This window comes from Tursiops truncatus, chromosome X (genome assembly GCF_011762595.2).
Source record: "Tursiops truncatus isolate mTurTru1 chromosome X, mTurTru1.mat.Y, whole genome shotgun sequence".
NCBI lineage: Eukaryota > Metazoa > Chordata > Mammalia > Artiodactyla > Delphinidae > Tursiops > Tursiops truncatus.
Genome location: NC_047055.1, coordinates 116402552 through 116425753, shown reverse-complemented (window position 1 = coordinate 116425753; position 23202 = coordinate 116402552). Strand labels below are relative to the sequence as shown.

At 44.2% G+C, this 23202-nt stretch overlaps 2 protein-coding genes across 14 annotated transcripts in view; one reads left to right on the top strand and one right to left on the bottom strand.

Moving 5' to 3' along the window:
* CLTRN (collectrin, amino acid transport regulator) overlaps positions 1 to 23202 on the bottom strand; it is a 79034-nt gene that overhangs the window by 40770 nt on the left and 15062 nt on the right. For all 4 annotated transcript variants that reach the window (XM_033849807.2, XM_073798850.1, XM_073798852.1 and 1 more), the window contains exon 3: positions 8351 to 8394. In XM_033849807.2, the coding sequence (XP_033705698.1) occupies positions 8351 to 8375 (25 nt within the window). In that variant the 5' untranslated portion in view covers positions 8376 to 8394. The remainder of the gene's footprint in view (positions 1 to 8350; positions 8395 to 23202) is intronic.
* On the top strand, positions 5746 to 22935 carry LOC117310350 (carbonic anhydrase 5B, mitochondrial). Of its 10 annotated transcripts, none has more exons than XR_012329139.1 (3): positions 6198 to 6330; positions 7054 to 7126; positions 10810 to 10826. XR_012329139.1 is itself a non-coding variant. In XM_073798853.1 (3 exons), exons 1-3 carry the CDS (start codon positions 6532 to 6534, stop codon positions 19170 to 19172), a joined length of 450 nt encoding a protein of 149 aa, XP_073654954.1. In that variant the 5' UTR covers positions 6337 to 6531; the 3' UTR covers positions 19173 to 22935. The 10 variants fall into 10 exon arrangements, 1 of the variants encoding a protein (XP_073654954.1); XR_012329136.1 differs by lacking the exon at positions 10810 to 10826 and adding an exon at positions 7997 to 9819; XR_012329137.1 differs by lacking the exons at positions 6198 to 6330; positions 10810 to 10826 and adding exons at positions 6337 to 6546; positions 7997 to 9819.

The following is a 23202-nucleotide window of genomic DNA, read 5'->3' as shown; positions in this document are numbered from 1 at the left end:
CTTTACTCTTTCTGTCATACTGGTTTTCTTGTTCTTTTTATAACTCTTGAGTTGGCTACTAGGCTTATTTATTTTTAATCTTTCTCAGTTAATGTGAAAATATCTGTGGCTATGAATTTTCCTTGGACTACTGTTCTGGCCACATGACATAAGAAGTACAGATGTACAGTGATCTCATTCCATTTTCTAAATAGTCTATAGTTACAGTTTTATTTTTCTATACCCCAGTATTTGCTTAGAAGAGTACTTGTCATTAGCTAAAGAAACAGCAGCCAAAAATGAAATGATTTAAAATATTGACTTTTATAGGTCCTGTCAGATGAATAAAGAGAGAAAATGTATAATGATAAAATAAGACACCGTCAATAACTTGACGTAAAATATGAAGACTCTTACAAGGTCTGGATCACTTGGAACATGCTAAAAATGATTTAACAACTAAAGAGCTTGAGAGTTCAATAAAGGACGTGGAACTAGATGCTATTGTTCTTGCCTCTCAACATATCGGGTTTTTTTCTTCCACTTTTCAAAATCCTGTACATACTTAGCCTTTATTTTCATGCACAATTTTAAGTATTAAACCTCCAGAGAATTCATATCAAACTTGCTTCATACAATGCTCATTTCAGCAATTTCACAAATAGGAGCTTAATAATTTATCAGTAACAGTGGTAATGATGGCAAATAAAGCATTTTCAATCATTCTGAATATGGTCCTATTTACTGCCAATATTTAGAGTTTAGAGAACGCAGATAAAAAATTGAGACTACTGTAGCCGTTAGCAATATGAAAGGCACTGAGTCTCCTGAGACAGGAAAGAGAAATTGATTTCTCTGTGCTTTTTTGTACTCCACAACACTACTGGAAAGCAGTTTCTTGGCACATAACTATTGATCTACTGCTCTGGAGGGTGAATTAAATATGAGACCACACGAAAAGAAAACATGTGAGTTGTTCTTTTGATTCACACAAGATGCCTTTTAAAGTACATCAGAGCTGTAAACGCATGTGGGGGATTATGTATGCTCCATTTACCTGCAATAAAACAAGATGTAGCAGGGAGAACCAATGTAGCTTTTAAATTTTGAAGCTGATTGTTCTGTTTCACTGTTACAAACAGGTATTTTGTAAACCTATACAACCTTGAACACTGTGAGCTTTCATTTTTTAATCTTTAAACATCTTAACCACTATTACAGGTCTATCTCAATGATCACCTCCTTCGAGGAATCTTTCTTTTCTTTTCTTTTTGTTATAGATTTTTAGCTGTTACTATTTGCTGTGGACTTGTCTAATCTACTAACTTTTTATTCTCTCTTTGTCCTATGTTCCCATAGCATTTTGTTCACATTTGTACATGGATCTATTGCCAACATGATTTGCTTTTGGGTCCTACAAATTTTAAGCTCCTGGAGGGCAGGGACTATATTTGGTTCCATTTGCATTTCTCACGGCCCATGAATATTGGGTAATTTAATAACACTGAATTGACTTATTTGAATCATAAATGGGCAGTTTAAGGAGCTCAAGACTGTGGAAATGAAGTATCACGAGGTACACTGCAATTGTTTTGACATTCCCAGCCAGAGAAAAACAACTCCCAGTATCTTTGATAAACAAGGAACCCTGGGCTTTGGAAAATTTTTGTCTCCACTCCCGTACCTTATGCCCTTTTCAAGATGAGAAAAAAAATCTGAAGCTACGATATTCGAAGTCTCATCAAATTTTGTAGGTTAATCAACAACTGTAATCATTATGAACCTTGCCTTTTTTTCACACAGGGTAACAATTTTCTAGTTCAGAGAAAGTTAATCACTAATGTTTGGAAATGAAGATTAATTCAGACAAACTGAGTGAGTGTAATTCTGCCAACTTTATATTCCTAAGGTAGCAATTTAAAGGACGGTTTCATAAACAGGATGCATATGCGCCTGTCTGAGTGTCTCATCTGCATGAAGACCAATACATTAAAATAAGTCCTATGTAGAATGTAAATTGCTGCAGCTACTATGGAAAACAGTACGCAGGTTCCTTAAAAAACTAAAAATAGAGCTACCATAGGATCCAGCAATCCTACTCCTGGGCATATATCCGGAAAAGATGAAAACTCTAATTTGAAAAGATACATGCACCCCAATGTTCACAGCAGCACTATTTACAATAGCCAAGACATGGAAGCAACCCAAGTGCCCATCAACAGACGATAGGCTTAAGAAGATGTGGTATAGATACACAATGGAATATTACTCAGTGATAAAAAAGAATGAAATATTGCCATTTGCAGCAATGTGCACGGACCTAGAAAATATCATACAAAGTGAAGCAAGGCAGACAGAGGAAGAAAAATGTTATAGGATATCACTTATATGTGGAATCTAAAAAATAATACAAATGAATCTTTATACAAAACAGAGACTCACAGACATAGAAAAGAAACTTATGGTTACCAAATGGGAAAGGTGGGGGATAAATGAGGAGTATGTGATTAACAGATACACACCACTATACATAAAATGGATAAGCAACAAGGATTTACTGTATACCACAGGAAACTATATCCAATATTTTATAATAAACTATAATGGAAAATAATCTGAAAAAATATATATAACTGAATCACTTTGCTGTACACCGGAAACTAACACAACATTATAAACCAACTATACTTCAATGAAAATAAATAAATAAAAATTTTAAAAATAAAAATGAAAAAAAATAAGTCCCATGTAGTAAAAACAAGACTTTACTGACATTTCTTCCTGAATGTTTAACTCTTTCCAACTTTGCTTGGGTGTTGTATTAAGAGTTTTCTCAGGACTTCCCTGGTGGCGCAGTGGTTAAGAATCCACCTGCCAATGCAGGGGACACAGGTTTGAGCCCTGGTCCGGGAAGATCCCACATGCCACGGAGCAACTAAGCCCGTGCGCCACAACTACTGAGCCTGCTCTCTAGAGCCTGCGAGCCACAACTACTGAGCCTGCGTGCCACAACTACTGAAGCCCATGTGCCTAGAGCCCGTGCTCCACAACAAGAGAAGCCACCACAATGAGAAGCCCACGCACCATAACGAAGAGTAGCCCCAGCTCACCGCAACAAGAGAAAGCCCGTGCCCAGCAATGAAAACCCAACGCAGCCAAAATAAATTAATTTTTTTTAAAAAAAGAGTTTTCTCACAGTTTTGACAAGTCATGATATTCTTTCTAGGCTAAAGATTATTGTAACCATGCTCTGTGGAGTAGTATTTTCCATCCTTAATCTTATATCTGGCTGCCAGTTAGTGTCACCCAGTCACATTTAGCCCTGCCAATAGGTACCGCCTTTACCAACCTCTACAACGAGGTAGAGGGGCCATGTATCTTTCAGGTTAGATGCTCTCATTTTCATAACAGAATTTTAAGCTACCCTCATTCTGCTTGATATACAAAGCATATGAAGTAATCAACACATCAAAGTTTCTGCCCTTAAGTTTTGCCCAGTGACGGTGACCTTGATCTTTCTACTGTCTGAAAACATCAAAAACTTACAGTACGAAATGTTGTTTTTGAAGACCGCCTAAAAGACGTGCATGCAAGACCTCTATTACTACAAATCAGAGATGCCAGATAGGTTGTTGCAACCACTCATCCATCCTGGACTCACAACAGACATTGTTAATCTATTACAGAACATTTTCCTTCGGAGCCTGGACTCAGCCACAAAACTTCCCAATGCAGTTATTCAGTCAGTCGACATGTGAGCTAAAACTTACTTGCCATCGTGGGGAATGATGATCTAAATGCTGCCCTGGCTAAGTCATACCACTGAGGGCCTGTGATCTCAAATAAACAGGAAAGTTTGGGTGGTTCATAAAATTGATTTAGTTGTGCTTTGTGATTGTGGCAACAGTTTACATTGAGGGGATCTGTATGAAACTCTTTATGACACTTACACTTTATGACACTTGTTTCCTACTTAGTTCATAGCATCATTATGATGAGGAATCAGGATTTCCGTTGGGACTAAAAATCAAGAAAAACTGTGCTTCTCAAAAACAAACAAATGGGGCTTCCCTGGTGGCGCAGTGGTTGAGAGCCCACCTGCCGATGCAGGGGACACGGGTTCATGCCCTGGTCTGGGAAGATCCCACATGCCGCGGAGCGGCTGGGCCCCTGAGCCGTGGCCGCTGGGCCTGCGCGTCCGAAGCCTGTGCTCCGCAACGGGAGAGGCCACAGCACTGAGAGGCCCGCGTACCGCAAAAAACAAAAAAACAAAAAAAACAAAAAAACCCAAATGAACATGCAGGGCATTATGCTAAGTGAAATAAGCCAGACAGAGAAAACAAATACCATATGATCTCACTTATATGTGGAATCTAAAAAACACACATACAAACAAAAAACAAAACACCTAACTCACAGATACAGAGGACAGCCTGGTGGTTGCCAGAGGCAGGGTGGTGGGGGTGGGTAAAAATGGGTGAAAGTGGCGAAAAGTTACAAACTTCCAGTTATATTGATACAATAAATAAGCCATGGGGATGCAATGTACAGAAAGGTGACTACAGTTAATAATACTGTGTTGCATATTTGAAAGTTGCAGAGAGTAAACCTTAAAAGGTCTCATCACAAGAAAAAAAATTTGTAGCTATATGTGGATGTCAACTAGACTTATTGTGGTGATCATTTCACAATTATATAAATATTGAATCATTATGTGTACCCCTGAAACCAATAAAATGTAACATGTCAATTATCCCTCAATTTAAAAGAAAGAAACCAGCACTTACCAAGTCCTTTTCCACCTATAACCGACCCCCTTACCACATCTTCCCTAACTTTCTCATCAATTCTTGTCCCATCCAAACCCAAGCTGGGGAACAGGCTATAAGCTCCGTTGAAGTTTGTCTTGTCACTGGAACATAGTACTCCATAAATATGACTTCAATGAATGAATAACTGAATGGCTAATGGAAAGTGCCCTTCCCCTAGGAGCGCCCACTCAAAGGTTTCTGGACAGGAAAAAATAAATAAATAAAGCTGGTAATAACCGCTTCACTTTTCTCCGTGGACCCAGAAATGTAAATGGAGAGAGTAAAGAAAATTAATCTCAAAGTAGGGGGCCAGAAGCAGAAATCTAAGTGTGGTGTTGTCTCCACAGGTCCTAGACAGCAGGAGGGCACAAGGTACCTAAAAAAGTCGTCTGAAGGAGACATCCATTAGGAAGTAGAGGAGTGTGCTTACTCCATGCAGCCTGCTAGCATTTAAAGTCGGCTGGGAAGCTGGTAGGAACACAGTTCCAGTTGGTCCTCAGTTACGTTTCCTATCCGGTTTCTGCTCTTGGACTTCTGGTGTTTGGAACTGGGAGAAATATGAAGAAAATCCATTTTTAGGCGTGGAGCAGAGATCCGCAGGCTCGTCTCACCCTATACACGCCACTAACATCTAGCTCCGAGACCCGGGCGACTTTCTCCTGAAATTCGTGAGGCCTGCCCGCTTCTCTGCGGCTTCCCAGGACCAGGCTCGGCCAGCAGAGGGAGAGCAGGAGGCGTGGACCAGGCCAGAGTCCAACCAGAAGGGGATGGCCTGGGAACCCAGGGAGTGGCCATGGCGGAATGCGGAATGCAGGGAATCGCGCATGCGCGGAGTTAGCGTGATCAATGGGGACCTCAGGGTTGTACAGTGCGGCACGGGCGGAGCGCCGGGATTGGCCAGGACAGAGGGGAGTGGAATATAACCCGGGCTTGAGGGGCGGGGTTTGGACAACCGTGGGAAGGAGCGGCAGGGACGGCCACTTTGGGAGGGGCGTGGCCTCGGCGTAGCACAGAGGCTTGACCTGAAAATGTGGGACTCAGTCGGTGCGTAGCCGCTCGTAAAGGCAAGACAGGCTTGGTCGAGACTGCGGGAGAGGTGGGCAGAGGAATTACCAGAGTGGAAAGCAGAGAAATGGGCACAAGAGAGCGGCGGGGGGTCAGCGAAACGAGCGTGGCCCAGAGGATAAGAGGAATGTGAAAGGACTCGGATCAGGGGCGTGGACTCCGATGAAAAGGCGGGGCCACGGAGTAGCGTATGGGATGCAAGTGACGTAACAAAAAGGAGGGCCCTGGTGTAGGCGCAGTGTAAGGATTTACCGTGAACGTGGGCGCGGCATGTCCGTGGGGGCGTGGCTTTACAGTTCTAAGGTGTGCAACAAAGATGGTCCGGCTCCAAGGAGGGGTGGGCCCACGGCGAGGCCAGAGGTGGGCCCAAGTTAGCGCGCCGGCGCGTCACCGCGGCCGGAGGCCCGGAGCGATGGCAGCAGGGGCAGTCAGGCAGTCAGGACAGAGAACAGGTGCAGAGCTGGGTGGAAAACAGGTTCGGGCTCCGACACGGGGAGCGTAGCCAGGGCGGGACTTTAAGCTTCTTCGGGACGTGGGCCGGGCGCGCGGGGAAGTGACGTAATAGGCGAAATGACGTGTCCCGGCGTGAGGGGCGCGGCTAGGCACAAGGGGGCGTGGCCAAGATGGCCGCGCGCCTGAGTCTCTCATCCCGGTAGCGAACAGAGTGGTTCCCGCTATGGGGAACGTTCGGGTAAAGTCCGGCGGCGATGTGGAGCGTGGGCAGCAGGGGAGCGTAGGCTAGCAGAGAGAACAGGGATCCTCTCATACACACGATCAGGCGCTGCAGTGGGCCCCGGAGGCGGGACAGCTGTTGGCTCCGCTAGGATGGCCACAGTCCCGGCGGGGCTTCTCTGTACGATGGGGGTAGGGGAGGCAGGGAGTCGCTCCATCTCTACTCTAGTCCTGTTCCTCCGCTCTGAGGGTCACCAGAAAACTACACCCCCTTACCGTTTTGTGCATTTAAAGGTAGAACAGCTGTCCCAGAGAGTCTGGGAAGTAAGGAGGTTGCAGTTTCAGAAACCGAGGCCCAGCAAACTGGATTCACTCATATCTGCGTTGTTGATTTTCTTCCTGACTATACCAAGGGCTACGGACGGATTCACAACCACCCCCGGGGCAGGGGATCAGCAGCTATATCATGTGGACAAGTCTGAGTCTTCTCTACTCCTCAATTCTTTCTTCTATCCTTTTTCTTTAGTGCCCCGTCCTGGAGCTAGAGGGGAAGAACCTACCAAATACAGACGCTGTTGGTGGCTGTAATTCTTTGTGGCGTGAGTTGAAAGCTACTGCTCAGAGGATGCTGGAAAGTCGTTGTTATTAGTGTAATTCTCTCTTGTTTATTTTTTGCTGAGAAAGCTTGAGAAATATGGGGAGATAATGAAGATGTGTACACCTTATGTTGAGTAGAGTTCATTCTCTGTCAACCACTGAAAACCACATTGCTTTCTGCTTCCCCTTTTTCCTTTGCTGACACTCTGGTCATCTCCACTCTGCTGCTTAAAAGTCTTGCTGGAGTATGGAGAGAAGTTGGAAGTCTCTGGTGAAGGAAGCTTGTCCACACGCTACCCATAAGCTGCCCCTGCACATCCCTCAGAACGGTCTCTGTTCTCAGCCTGCACTGAAGTCCACAGTGAACCAATGTTCCCCAGCCCCATGCCCCCACTCTCCCTTCTGGGTCCTGATAAAGAGCTACACTGTTCTTGAATATTTTGGAAATGAAAACCTTTCAACTTTCTAGGGCTTTCCTACTTCACTCAGAAATTGTAAACTCAGTGCCAGGTCTGAAATGCACCTAAAGGCTGAAAGCAGCAAGCGCACCATTTCTGTGCCTGTGCACGCCTGCCCCGTTGTCCCTGGAGCCAGGCAAAAGGCTGCCACCACTCGTAGTTGGAATACAATTAGTTGCGTTCCTTTTGACTGAATATGAATATTGAGGAAATCTGATGGAAGGAGGGAAATGCATTTCATATCATTCCACTGGAGCAATTAGTGCGCTGGAGTAATTGCAGTGCGCTAAGCAATTATAGAAATGTAACCTTTGGCAACCCTATATTGGGATCATAGAGAAGAAGTGGGTGAGAGGAGCAAGCTGAACTTTCTCAGTCAAGATAAGGAAACATAACTTCTAATTTAAATTTCAGAGAATTGCAAAAACGCTGTCTTCCTTTCTAAATCAGAAGGCAAGAAAGTGAAGGGTCCATCTGATAAGAATCAAGGAATTTTTCTTCAACGCAACTGTAACCTTTAGTAGGTTTTTGTGCTTTGTTTTTTGGTTTTTTTTGGTGTTTTGCATAAGTACAAATGGCTTAACCAGGCAGAGTTGAAGAGCCAAGGCATTTAATAAATACACAATCTACAAGTGATTCTAAAAGGCTGTTAAAATCTGTTCATTCACACATTTCTGTCTGCAAAACAGCAGATAAGGACGGTGTAAGTAAAACCCAAGAGCATATATAATCAGTGATAGCAAAGGGCATGTAGCATAGAAAGCTTACCTTCCCTAGGGCCCATCCAGCTCATGGTCACACCTTTCCTGTGCCTGTACAACAAAATATAACTTATTGAGAAAATGTATTCTACATTTATACGTTCCAGGGTTCACCTGGGGCCTATTTAATAATGAGTATTAGTTTATTTGTAATGCTAAATTTTGCAGTTTATAGTCTAGGTGCAAATTCATAAACGTTTTTCTGATAAGCATCTTTCTTTCCGAAGCACATACCTGGACATTAATAATCTCACATATTGTTACACGTATTGTAGCCTAGCATTAGCTAAATTAAGTTTCTTTCTATTAGGATTTCCCTGGAACCCTCCTTGCCCCTGACATTCCATGCTCCATTCCTTCCTTGGTTGCCTTTGACCATTCCTCCTCCATCTCTTGGCCTCCTTAATCACTCCATTTTGTTGGTCTCTATACACCTGTTACCCCTGGGGGGAGGGTATGTTCCTTCTCTCTCTAGCCTCACAACCTCTCTTGAGCACCAGAGCTGCACTGCCAACTCTCCCTAGACCTTTCCTCTCGCCTGCCCCCTTGGCACCTCCTTCTCTCTCTAGCCTCACAACCTCTCTTGAGCACCAGAGCTGCACTGCCAACTCTCCCTAGACCTTTCCTCTCGCCTGCCCCCTTGGCACCTCAAACCCAATAGAATTAGTAGTAAGAGCGCCATCTTTCCCTCCCCGCCAGCTCCTGTGCCGGGTTCTGTTTCTTTGTTCAGGGGTTCATCCTCGTTCTACCATGAGGTAGAATATTCTACCATACTTCCTCACTTGAATTACTGGAATTTCATTTCAAACTCCACATGCCCAAATCTGAGCTGCTGATTTCCCACCCAAAACCTTTTCCATACACAGTCTTCCCATCTCAGTTCGTGGCAAGTCCATCCTTGCAGTTGTTTAGGCCAAGCATCTGCCAGTCATCTCTGACTGCTTTCTTTCACATCTTACGGGCTGTATCCCCAAGATACATCCAGTACCCAGCCACTTCTCACCACGTCCACTGTGACATCCTTAGTTCCAGCCCCTGGATTATCCTGAATGGGCTCCCTGCTTCTTTCTTTCATCCTGGTCAGTTTCCAGTAGGGCACTGTGAATGAGCTTTTTAAAATGTAAATCAATTCACATTCCCACCAGCAGTGCAAGAGTGTTCCCTTTTCTCCACACCCTCTCCAGCATTTATTGTTTCTAGATTTTTTGATGATACAGCCACTATGGAGAACAGTATGGAGGTTCCTTAAAAAACTGCAAATAGAACTACCATATGACCCAGCAATCCCACTACTGGGCATATACCCCGAGAAAACCATGATTCAAAAAGAGTCATGTACCAAAATGTTCATTGCAGCTCTATTTACAATAGCCCGGAGATGGAAACAACCTAAGTGTCCATCATCGGATGAATGGATAAAGAAGATGTGGCACATATATACAATGGAATATTACTCAGCCATAAAAAGAGACGAAATTGAGCTATTTGTCATGAGGTGGGTAGACCTAGAGTCTGTCATACAGAGTGAAGTAAGTCAGAAAGAGAAAGACAAATACCGTATGCTAACACATATATATGGAATTTAAGAGGAAAAAAAAATGTCATGAAGAACCTAGGGGTAAGACAGGAATAAAGACACAGCCCTACTAGAGAATGGACTTGAGGATATGGGGAGGGGGAAGGGTAAGCTGTGACAAAGCGAGAGAGAGGCATGGACATATATACACTACCAAACGTAAGGTAGATAGCTAGTGGGAAGCAGCCGCATAGCACAGGGAGATCAGCTCGGTGCTTTGTGACCACCTAGAGGGGTGGGATTGGGAGGGTGGGAGGGAGGGAGACGCAAGAGGGAAGAGATATGGGAACATATGTATATGTATAACTGATTCACTTTGTTATAAAGCAGAAACTAACACACCATTGTAAAGCCATTATACTCCAATAAAGATGTAAAAAAAAAAAATGTAAATCAGAGTATGTCCCTCCTCTACTCCGAAAACTCCATTGTGTTCCCACTTCTCTTAGAACAGTGGTTCCCAATCAGAGGTGATTCCCCTTCTCCAAGGGACATCTGCAATGCCTGGAGACGTTTTTGGTTGTCACAAATGGAAGGAAGGTGCCACTGGTATCTAGTGGGTAGAGACCAAGGGCGCCGCTAAACAAGCTACAGTGCAAAGACTAGTCCTTTACAACAGAGTTATCTGGTCAAAATGTCAACAATGCCGAAGCTGAGAAACCCTGAGTTAGAGAAAGAGCCTTTACAATGGCCTACATGTCTCCTTGATATGGCATCCACTACCTCTGGACCTCACCTCCTACCACCCTCTGCCTGGTTCACTCCACTCCTGCTGTATTTACCTCCCCCTCCCGCATACTAATAATCTGAATGATGTTTTCCACGTGATCGGCCACCTCTGTTGTTTGCGACTTTTCTTCCTCTGTCCTCCTTTTGCTCTGGGTTATTAGGTTCCTTCAAGTTACTTGGGAGCTGATCAAGACTTCAAGCTAAAGATGGTGATGATGAGTCGCCTGAGGGTCATTCTTCAAGCCTCTCCATGCAATGCACAGTGGAGAAGGTTCCAGATTCCGAGGTCCATGCTAGCAAGGCCCTGCAGCCTCTACACTTGTACTTACAAAACCCGGAACCAAGCCTGTGAGTACATGGCTGCCTGGAGAGAGCAGAAGCCTGGTTGTTCCCTAACAGTCACATGTGTTGAGTGTCTGCAGCTCTGATGCCAGTAGCATTCCAGGCTGGGATTAGATGCCTTGAGAACTGAGAGTCAGAACCCATTATTTCTCTGTTTGTTCAAATATGGAAAGCCTTTTTCTCCCCTAGCTTTATTGAGATATAACTGAGCTAAGTCTAAGGTATACATCATGATGATTTGATACACGTACATACTGTGAAATGATTACCCCGGTGCCGTGTGGAAAGGTGTTTTCTTCACCAATTTTAACTTGTTAAAATGATGTCATGCAGAAATAGGTCAAAGAAGTCCTAAGTTTCAAATACTTTGAACCTGTTCTTTATTGTTTTTTGTTAGCAACCGTCTTTTTACTAAAATTGATCCACGGACTGCGAATTATTTCTGTGAGTCTGAACATTCTGGAATTTGCATATTCATGTTTGCAAGCAGTTCAGTAGCTTCATACTCTGGAATATTCCATCCCTCGTTACAAATTGCAGAAGAGGTGCTTCTAGCTGACCAGCTCGCCAGTGTGAGCTCCGCTGCGAACCCAGCAGATCAAGTGAGGCAGCAGATGGTCCTCCCTGACACCACGGCGCTACTGCCATGGGCGTGGGTCGTCCTGTGCTGTCGGGGTGGACTGCACTGCAGATGCTGCATGGCATCCCTAAGTGTCCCCTGGGGGGCCAAGTAACCCTGGTACAGAACCCCTGAGATGATCGGAGAGGATAATGTGTGTGTTAGTGGAGACATAAGTTTAATGAAATGGTTAAGCATATATGCTAAGTAGTTACATATTCTCCACCATTCACAGTGAATTCACACAGAGTTTTCCAGTGTTGGTTTGCTTCCAGATTCTAGCTTTCTCAACTTTTCCTCCTTGGGTTTACTCTCTTTGACCCTGTTTTGCACATTACAAAAGGGATTTATTAGTAATGCTAATCTAGCTAAATCTATTGCCTTGAAACTGCTTCATAAATATATTTTTACTGTAAGTTTGTTTCCTCCGATGTTGACTGTGTTCTCATTAAACTGAGCTGGTCTGAGTCATAATAAATTTCTGGTTGCTGGGTGCGGCTTCCTACCATCAGGCCCCCATCCTACACGGACTGGCTTATTCTCAACACTGGCACTTTGCGGTCTAAGGCTTAAAATGGAAAAAAGTAGTCATATTTATCTAGTTACTAAATTTTGTGTGAGTGCTTTCCTTATTTTCTTGTTTGTTTATATATACAGAAAGTATTTGTTTTTATTTACAGAAAGATGGAAGTAAATCCAATATGCTCGTGTCTTTAGGATAGTTTGCTCCTTTTAGTGCTGACAGAACCCAGAAAGTATTGGCTTAGGGAGGTAGGGGCTTCTCTTGATTAATTTCCCACATCAGATGAAATGTTCTTGTTTGTAACTTACTAGAAGAAACAGGTCACAGTCACCGTTTGATTTTGGTTTTCGAATATTACTCTGTCCCTCCTTGTTTCCCCCAGGAGAATATTTGGTCTTTGCTGCCCTGGGCCACTGCGCATGTCCTATTTGTATATCCTGGTCCCTCATCTGTGTAGTTGTAAAGACGATACTCATTGATTCTGGAAGCTCAGTACCCCAGCGGAAGGCCCAATACACTTGTGACCCAGAGTGACGCAAGACCACTGAGGGTTAGTTAATGTGGAAAGTCCTTAGCTAGCGCCTGCCACACACTGAGAACTCGGCCTTGGCAGCGACCTCTAGTACCACAGTCGTTATCATCATCACCACCTTCATCACTGTCATATGCTCAGCACCTCCCTCAGATGTCTGACCATTGTTAGGATCCGGGAGCCGAGTAGGGAGTGACTGAAGGAGGAGGCTGCGGCGAATTTAGAAACAGCATTTCACTGGGGCCTGTGCCCTGTGCTCTGCCTTCACTCCGCACCATCCCTCTTCCCGAGGAATCACTGGCATCAACTCAAACTGCTGTTGGCTGTGATCTCAAGTGGCAGACAGTAAATGTTGACAGCCCTAACCCTGCAGACTGGTGATATGATAAAATAAAGATGAAAGCCTGCATCTATTACCCACGATGAAAATAAAATCACTTTCATTTCTTGTATCATCTAGTGAAATTTAGCCTAAATTTCTGTCACATAAAAAAGATTTAGGGTTTCCGGGCGGCGGGGACGGAGGTGGGCTTGGCGGGCCGCACGGCCTCGGGGCCGGAGCTCGGGTCCCCCGCCCGCCCCAGCGCCCGCCGCAGGCCGAGCCCCGCGCCCCGCGCCTCCATCCTGGGTCGCGGTGGTCGGAGGTGCGCCCGGGTCCGCGGGAGAAGCGGGCGCAGAGGTCGTTTGTGTTTGAGGGGGCGGGGCTGCGGCGAGGTTCCGGCGCCTCCACGGAGCACCTCGGGTCTGGGGCTGGGGGCGCCCGCGGCTTGCTATGCTCTCCGCACCCTCCCGGCTCTGCAGCCTCGAGAACACGGCTAGGCAGCAGTAGTTTAATGGGGAGTTGGCCTGCTGGGAACTAGGGGCCTGCTGGGGTCTCAGTTCTTGGCTGGCCCCGGAACACGAGGTTGCCAGGCGTGTGACGGCAACAGGTAGCAGTGAGCCGCTGGTGCGGTGATGAGCAGGAAAGGAAGGACACTGGCTCTTGGCCTGTGAACCTAGGCAAGAACGACCAGCCAACACAATCCAGACCAAGGTCCGTGGGCCCAGCTCGGTCCTGTGCGGCTGGTCAGTGGAACAGACCTGCAGGTGTGGCTCTTGTCACTCTAGGACTGGCTTCGGGACAGATCCTGCTGATGAGCCCAGGGCACCGCCCTCAGCTTTCCAAGAGAGTGCGCCTGAGTGGAGCCAGGGCGGTGTGCACCACTCAGCACGGCCGCCCTGCGTATCCAGTCTGCTGGCAAGGGCAGTGGGGAGCCGGGGGAAGTCATGGCCTTGCGAATGTCCTCTGATGAAAAAGAACCTGCAGGCTTATAGAATAACTTTTGTGTGGAACGTTGGTGTGCTGAAAAGCAGTTCTGTGTGCCTTTCCCCCTTGGTGTGGATCAGCAGTGCTGAGGCAGCAGGCGTGATGCAGAAGTGTGAGCAGAGACCGTCTAGAATCCCCAAACTCCAGGGAAACTAGAGGTGACAGCCAGCCTAGTGAAGAGGCAGGAGGCGGGGGCGGGGGCGGCAGCCCAGCAGGCGCCCCTCGTCTCAGGGCCCTAATCCTGGCTCCAGCCGGGTGGTCAGGGGAGCTGCAAGGTCTTCTGGACGAGCAGAGCCCACAGTCCTGAGCTGTTCTTCTCTGTGTTTGGGTCATCTCCCCCCATCCAAGGGGAGAAATCTAGATGAGGTTTAAGAACTAGTGCTTTAAGAATGTGGATCTCATAGTTGAAACCTCGGAACACATGTCTTCAGCACAAGGTGTTAAAGTGAACGGAAGGATTCAACGCCTTTTTGAGGAGGGTGTCTCCATGTGGGCAGAACTAGAGAATAAATGGGTCTTGAATAAAAAAAAAACAACAAAAAAAGATTTAGGCATGAGATCTTAGACCATAGGGAAATAAGTTTAATAATATTAATTTTTAATTTAATGAAATATAAAGAATGTCATCTAGAATGGAAATGGTACAGATTTGTTATTATTCTATTGATTCTTAACGTTCATGATCTCCCTAGTTTTAGAAGTAAGAGGAACATTTATTTTTAGGACAAATCTCAGTAGAATAGCACTGTATAAAATGTAGCTACTAGCCCCATGTGTGTATTTACATGTAAATATATTCAAATTGTATGGCCACCTGTGGCTACCACTTACTATATTAGAAATTTCCATCATCAGAGAAACTTCTATTTGACAGGACAAGTCTATATTATAACTTAACTGTGTTAGAAAACTGTTCTATTATTTCTCCAATTCATTTTGAAGGACACTAATAAAGCCTGGAGAACGAGAGTATTCAAAAGCTTGTTTTGCAACATCTTCACAGAGAATTCCGTTAATCCCCAGATAATATAGGCTGGGATACCCAGACTGTGTTGTCTTCCATTAATTTTCAAATAATCTTGAGAAACAGTGGACCTATTAGCCCTGTGGAATTACAGTAACGGCCTCAGGGGTATCTGCAGCTACAGTGAACTAACAGCCCTGAACTGACCACCAGGAAATGTGGGCCTTAGTCTCCTGCACTGGTAACTGCATGTGATGCTGTGGTTACCTGGGCTGAGCATGAAAGTGCCTTTTACAACCCTGATGCTCTAACAAGGCACTCTGTGATTATCCCCAACAAAGTCACATGGAGGGTCCCTGTGTATCCCATCACTGCAATAAGCCCTAGGCCTGCTAGGATGGTGTTCAATTTGACGAGGAAATAGCCCATCTCAAGAAAAAGGACAGTACAGGGCAAGGCACTGGAGAGAAAGCTAGTGATGGTATAGAGCAATAATGTCCAAAAGATACATAATGTGAGCCACATAGACACTCCTAAATTTTCTAACAGTCACACTAAGAAAGGGATAAAGAAACAGGTGAAATTAAGTTTAGTTATATACTTTAACTCACTATATCCAAAATATTATCACTGTAACATGTAATCAATATAAAGATTATTAGTGAGGTAGTTTACAGGATTTTCTCCTAAGTCTTCAAAGCCCAGTGAGGTATCCTACAGTTTCAGCACATCTCACTGACTGACCAAGGGGAGTAGCCTGGCAAGGTTCTGGAATAGCGTGGCAAGAGCAGAGCTTGGGAAGAATGAGGAGAAATAAAATTAGATGGGCGAGATGGGTTCCTACTAGGAAAACCTCGATGCTTGGATGCAGAAGCTTGGACTTCACATAGTCTTTAACATGGGAACAACATGATGAAGGTGGTAATTTAGGAAAACTGATGGATGGCAAAACACAGTAGAGGGGAGTAAGAGAGGAGGAAAAGTGAGCAAGAGGACCTTTCCTTGAGGAAAAGTCTGTGGTACAGGGGCCTGAATGAGGCTGGTGGTCATGGGCTGGACAAAGAAGAGATAAACCTCAAAGATCCTTAAGGAGAAAACAATGCGGCGCTCAGTAGAGTAAAAGGAAATAAAGATAAAACGGGAATGACCCCTTCCCAGTAATGCTCTTTATCTTATACATTCAATCCACAAGCAGGGACTGAAAGCCAGCTCAGTTCTTCATGGGGCTTGCAGAGCCGTGAGGGTGCAGAAAACTAAGCATATATGCATATACTTATCATCATACCCATGTAATAAACGATTTGAAGGAAAAGATCAGAATGCTATGATTAATAAAAAACAAGAGGGGATCGCATAAGAGGATAGGGAGGTGCGGAGGCGACACTTTTGCTGAAGACGTGACAAGCCAAGAAGAGGAGCCAGCCCTGAGCTGAATGAGGGGAGATTGATTTCTGAGAAGGAGCAGGAACTGAGGGGCTGAGACAGGAATGATCCCGAAAGACGGACACCCCCGAGGCTGGAGCTGAAGGTGGTACAAGCACAAAGTAAATCGAAGACAGGACCAGTCATGTAAACAGGAACTAAAGCTGAGCACATCCTCACTGTGGAATCTACAGGGATTGTGTTGCTCTCAGTGTTACATTAGTGACACCTTCCTAACGACAGTGTGACGTCGTGCCCTTAAACCATGGCTGACAGAATCACTCTCTCTGTTTATTTCATTCTCCCCACATGAGAAGAAGCTGGAAACGCAGGCTCCGTTAGTCAGAACACGTAATCACCTTCCGACTTTGAGGGGAAGTCTGAGTAACCACCAAGAAATCATTTTAATCTGTATTTTGTTAAAATGCAGGAAGAGGAAGGGAGGAGAGAACAAAAATGTGAATTTATCATTAGCAAAACGAGCCCTGGGCAAAAGCTGGCTTCACGAAGGGGACAGTGACCAAGGGCTCCCTGGTGGGGGGATGCTCTGGGTTCCTAAAGGAGGAGGTGGGTGGGGGAAAGAAAACCTGGAAGCTGAACTTGTGAATAGAGGGGCATACAAATTGACGGGAGCGTTATGACCATACAAGAGCAGCTGAAGGAACAGGCCCAGTTTCCTTGGGCTGGTGTTTGTGTGGGTGAGAGAGTAGACTCTAGGCCATTTCCTGAATGAAGTGGGGGACGATTTGGGTGGAAGAGGGCATCGTCTTAGGGATCTGCTCTGTATTCCCTTCTCCCCTAGTCTCCTTACGAGACCCACACGAGCTGGTTTTGAAGGGCGTGAATGCTCAAACCCTCAGCCTCAGTCTGAGCATCTCAGAGCGGACAGTGTTGTCAGGTTTCTTTGTGCCGGCGGGCAGCTTTAAGACTGAATCATGGCTGTTCTCGGGGTTTCTGGAAGTTTTAAAATATCAAATTAAAAATTAATCAGTATGGCTGATTCATTTTGTTGTGCAGTGGAGGCTAACACAACATTGTAAAGCAACCATACGCCAATAAAAATTAATAAAAAACAATTAAAAAATTAATCAAATACAGCTTTTTATCCCAACAATAGCATTTGGATAATCAATACTCAAAGGGCATATACCCAGTAGGGCGCTACAGGGCACGGAAAAAAGGGAGGGAGGTATGGCTCCTCCCTGCAAGGAACTTGCATTCTAATCTGATACCAATATGACTATTGTACCAATTCATATGCATTTTTCATTTTAGATTTCTGAAACAGAAAGTCCTCCTTCTCTAAAGTAAGTTCTTGTTGTTCAGAAGTTATTTTACACTAAGGGAGAAAACCCAAAACGTTGGGTTCAGACCTCTCTAGAGACGAGATTACCGCATTATATGAAAAAATTGAGCGGGGGGTGGGGAAAGGGAATGCCCTGAGTTTGCCTATTGCTTTCTGCTCTAGACCAAGATTTCTCAACCTTGGCATTAATGATATTTGGGGCCACGTAATTCTTTCCTGTGAAAGCCCAGCCTATATACGTAGGATGTTTAGCTGCATCCCCAGCCTCTACCCACTAGATGTCAGTAGCACCCTCCTCCAGTTTTGACCACCGATAGAGTGTCTCCAGACATTGTCCAATGTCCCCCGGGGTCAGAATCGCTCCCTCCTTTGAGAACCACTGGTCCAGAAACTGCCTTGGAGCGCTCTGTGTCTATGCCGCTGGGGCACTTGTACCAAAAAATCGAAGGTTAAGATCCTGCTTTGGGCAGCTATCTCAGGAAGAGAACCGTCTCCTCTGTAAGAGGAAACCAGAGGCAAGCTTGTTTTTTACAAGTGGAGTGCCAGTGACCCTGCCATGCACAGGGGGGTTTGACTGGGCAGCAGCTGCCTTGTCACTTTCACCAATCCTCAGACTCATTCTCATTGGTGGGGTGAGGTGCAGAGGGTCGTTGGTAATGATTTATCTTGATTCGTATTTTGTCCAGCTTTCCTGTTGGTCTCGGTTCTGCCCATCCGTGCTGATTCTAAAGGGCAGAGAGCTGGACCACCCGAATTATACATGTGGGTTCTATCCATCATGTGTGGATAGCTCTTTCTTTGTTGTAAGAAGTTTCCTGAGATTTATCAGGGACTTGCCACAAAGACCTGGCGCTCGACTCTTTGGTAGAAAAATCACCGTCAGTGATGTCATCAGCACCCGTGTGGGACAGAGTGTGCGTGTACACCTTAATATATACAGTGTCATAGCTATTCATGTGGCAGGACTCCAGGGACCTTAGCAATGCTAACATTCTATCCAGGCTTTGCAGGATGGCTGCCTAATCCTCACAGCTGGCTCACATAAGAGCTGAACCCAGCATACACGCTTACATGGGACCATATCATCCCCCCAGTGGGATTCCAGCTAGTGTCATCTCGAGGACAGCCCCCGATGTGCTTTCTCCTAGTGCACCCTCTCTGGGAGAGCGTGGACCTGGTCCCGGGGGGTGAGCGCCAGTCGCCCATCAACGTCCGGTGGAGGGACAGTGTCTACGATCCTGGCTTAGAACTGCTCACCATCTCTTACGACCCGACCACCTGCCTCCGCGTCTGGAATAACGGGTACTTTTTCCTCGTGGAACTTGAAGACTCTGCAGATAACTCAGGTGAGAGCCAGACCTGTCTGTGGTCTCATCTGGAGTTAAAGGGACAGTTTCATGTCAGCACAGGCCACATCGCAAGGCCTCCATGGGAGCGGGGACCTCTTTTGTTAGCAGTGGCACGGGACTCACTGGACTCTTTTTTTCGTTGTGTGATACACATAACATGAAATGTACTCTCTAAGCCTTTTTTTAAGTATATGGTTCAGTAGTATTAACTACATTCACACTGTTGTGCAACTGTCACCACCATCCATCCTCAGAACTCTGTACCCATTAAATAATAACTCCTTATTTTTCCCCACCCTCCAGCCCCTGGCAATGAACATTTTCCTTTTGTTTCTATGAATTTGACTTTTGGGTGCCTCACTTAAGTGGAATTATACAGTATTTGTCTTTTTATGACTGGATGATTTCACTGAGCATAATGTTTCCGGGTTCATCCGTATTGTAACATGTGTCAGAATTTCCTTCTTTTTGAAGGCAGAATAATATTCCATTGTATGTACAGTTAATCCGTAGACAACACAGAGGTCAGGGGCACCAACCCTCCACAAAGTTGAGAATCTGAGTATACCTCATAGCCAGCCCTCCATATCTGCATTCCTCCATATTCTCGGATTCATCCAGCTGGGGATCATGTAGTACTGGAATATTTACTTTAGAAAAAAATCCACGTATTAGTGGACCCACGCAGTTCAAACCCATGTCGTTCAAGGGTCAGCTGTATATACCACATTTTGTTTATCCCTTCATCTGTTCGTGGACACTCGAGTGGCAGCCGCCGTTTGGCTATTGTGAATAATGCTGCTGTGAACATGGGTGTACGAATATCTTTTCAAGATGCTGTTTTCAATTCTTTTGGGTATATACCCAGAAGTGGGATTGCTGGATCCTCCTTGGACTTTTTTGAGTGTATGAAAAATGTCTCTTTTCATTTTTATGCACATTTCCATCTACTAGTATAAACAGTATTTCCTGTTAATACATATATCTCTGTGTATAGATTCTATAACTGATGTAGAAGATAGGGCGTGAAGTTAAAACTTTGCTAGAAATTTATTTTCTGTGTGTGTTGAATATGTGGTAATGTTCCTCTACTTGCTGACTTTACAAATAACTTTTATATTAAATAGCAATATTTAGTCAGATTTTAAATGATAAAATTGCAATACAGTTGAGCCTTGAACAACACAGGTTTGAACTGTTTAGGTCTATTTATACATGGGTTTTTAAAAAATAACTACATACTACAGTACTACACCATCCGCTGTTGCTCGAATCTACAGATGCGGAACCGAGGATAAGGAGAGCCAACTGTAAAGTTAAATATGCTGATTTTCAACGGCGAGGTGGTTGGCACCCCTAGCCCCTGCGTTGTTCAAGGGTCAACTGTACTGGGCAAAAGGCTAGTCGGGCAAGAAAAAGGCCTTTTATATTTGTGGTTACCCAATAACATGTATGTATTTTGTCATTCATTGATTTATTTATTCATTCAACATTTACTAAGTGCCAACCATGTGTCAGACATTGCACTGAGTGCTAGGAATAACAACTCGATTCTTGACCTCCCAGAGTTCAAAGTCTAGTGACAGAAGCACACATTAAATTAAAATGATAAAGCAAGTGTGATTTGAAGAAGGGTTTCTAAAAGTGCTGTGGGACCACAGAGGGTGTGATGTAGACTGCTCAGAGGAGTCTACGATGATTCCACTAAGGAGGGGACATTTGTGTTGGGTATTGAAAGATGAAAAGGAGTTTGCCAAGAGGATTAGAAGGGCATCCAGACTGAAGGAAAACCATGTGCAGAAGCAGATGTTCAGAAAGTGGTCAAAACCCAAAGTGGCCAGAATGAGAATGTGTGTTGTGGGAAGAAGCGGGAAGATTGGTGATCATTGAAGATTAAGAGGGTAGGTGGAGGGCTTCCCTGGTGGCGCAGTGGTTAAGAATCCACCTGCCATTGCAGGGGACACGGGTTCGAGCCCTGGTCCGGGAAGATCCCACGTGCCATGAAGCAACTAAGCCTGTGCACCACAACTACGGAGCCTGTGCTCTAGAGCCGGTGAGCCACAACTACTGAGCCTGTGTGCCACAACTACTGAAGCCCACGCGCCTAGAGCCTGTGCTCCTCAACAAGAGAAGCCACCGCAGTGAGAAGCCCGCGCGCCACGATGAAGAGTGGCCCCCACTCACCTCAACTTGAGAAAGCCCGCGCGCAGCAACGAAGACCCAACACAGCCAAAAATAAATAAATAAAATAAAATTTAAAAAAAATATAGTTTTTAAAAAAGAGGGTAGGTGGAAGGCAGGCTTATGAGACACTGGTTATTTTTAAACAGAGTGGCATAGCATGATATCATCTAAATAATTGGTCAATTGCTTTATTTTTTGAGATTGACCCAGGCAACCGTGCAGGACAGCTTAATCCACATGGGAGACGGTGGGAGCCTAAATGAAGGCTGTGGCAGTCGAAAGAGAGAGAGCAAGTTTTAACAAGCATTTTTAAAATAAAATCAACAGAACTGGGAGACGAGAAGGCTTCAAAGTGAAGAGAAGGCAAAGTTAACCATGACCTTGAGGTGTCTCACTTGGGAGGCTCTGGGGATGGCAATGCCAGAAAGTTCATGAATGATGGACAAGGATAATTTGTAGGGAAGCATAGGGAGCATATAAGGAAATAAAATTTCTTCTTACAACTTTTCCCCTAATTTAATTTTAAATGTTACGTTACAAATAGAAAGAAACACATTTTAAGTGGTTACCCCTCAAAAAAGAAATGTGTCTTCAACTCCTGTCCAATTCCCATAAGGAGAATCTATTTCTCTCAAGATAAGCATCTTCTCTCCTTTTGATGCAAATGGGTTTTGGATTTTAGTATTTCCTGCAAATCAAGATGGGAATGAACAAATGTTGATCCCTCACTGAAATGTTACTCACTTTACTATATAATTAAAAAAATTTTTCTCCCCAAATAAATCCCTTTATTCCAAAGTAATATTAATCCACATGGAATTAATTGCTGCTCCTGCATAAGTTTCTTCCTGTTCTTTATTTCTATCTCATTTTGCATCAGATTGTCATGTCTTTCCCAGTGGCTTTATTTTAGGTAGGGAAACATGTTTAAATAGTGTATGCTGAATAAGGCTGCTGAATTATTTTGGAGCAATCCTATATGGTCAGGCAGTACTTCTTTTAGTGGTGTTTCAACTGTACTTGGTACATCAGAATGCAATCCAATTTGAAAGCTTTGAGGATGCAGCAACTGGAGGAAGATGGTTTGGCTATGGTAGGAATATTTTTTAAACTATTTTTAAAAACCTTACCAAGTTTAAATGATGTGTTGTATTCTAGAATGAAAAGATAGAACATTAGAATATTGTTATTTACTTTAAGAATATGGGGAGCAATACATTGGTAAGATAAACAATGCTTAAAATACAGGACTGTTAAGAATATATTTCAAATGGTATGAAACTGGGCTGTCCAATATGGTAGCCACAAGTCATGTGTGGCTGTTGAGCACCTGAAATGTGGCTACTGTACGTGAGGAAACGAATTTCAAATTTTGCTTCAGTTGATTGTCATTTAAATTTAGGAACTGACAATTCAGTTACTGGAAAACTTAAAAATGTTTGGGACAGCTTGGGTATGTTATCTACATTTTCAAGTGTAAAATATACAAATCAAGTATTTCTGATGAAAAGTTAGCATCCAAATTGATATGTGCTGTATGTATTAAATACACAACGTATTTTCAAGACTTAGTAACTTTTCACATTGATTATATGTTGAAATGACAATATTTTGAATATATTTGGTAAAATAAAATGTTTTCAAAATTAAGTTCACCTGTGTGTTTTTTGTTTTTTAACTTCTTCAATGGAGCTCCTAGAAGCTTTAAAATTACCTCTGTGGTTTGCATTACATTTCTGTTTTTAGGCACTGGTATAAAAGGATAAAAGCAAATAATACTAAATATCAGTTAAAGTGTGAGATTTGATAAGAATGTATTTTAAATGGAGTAAAAAGATAAAGGCAAACAACTAAGGGAAATTCAGGAAAGGAACTAAACATTTAAGAGTGTGATGTGACTATACATTTGCTGAGTGCTTCATTTATCTCCCATAGAAGTCTCTGTGGTGGACCCTCATCTCCGTTTTTAGATGGAGAAAGTAAAGGTCAGTGAGGTTAAGTGCTTTC

Coding starts and splice junctions, on each gene's coding strand:
- LOC117310350 (XM_073798853.1), top strand. Junction 7,127..18,810: donor TGGCTGTAATTCTTTGTGGC/GTGAGTTGAAAG, acceptor GCTTTCTCCTAG/TGCACCCTCTCTGGGAGAGC.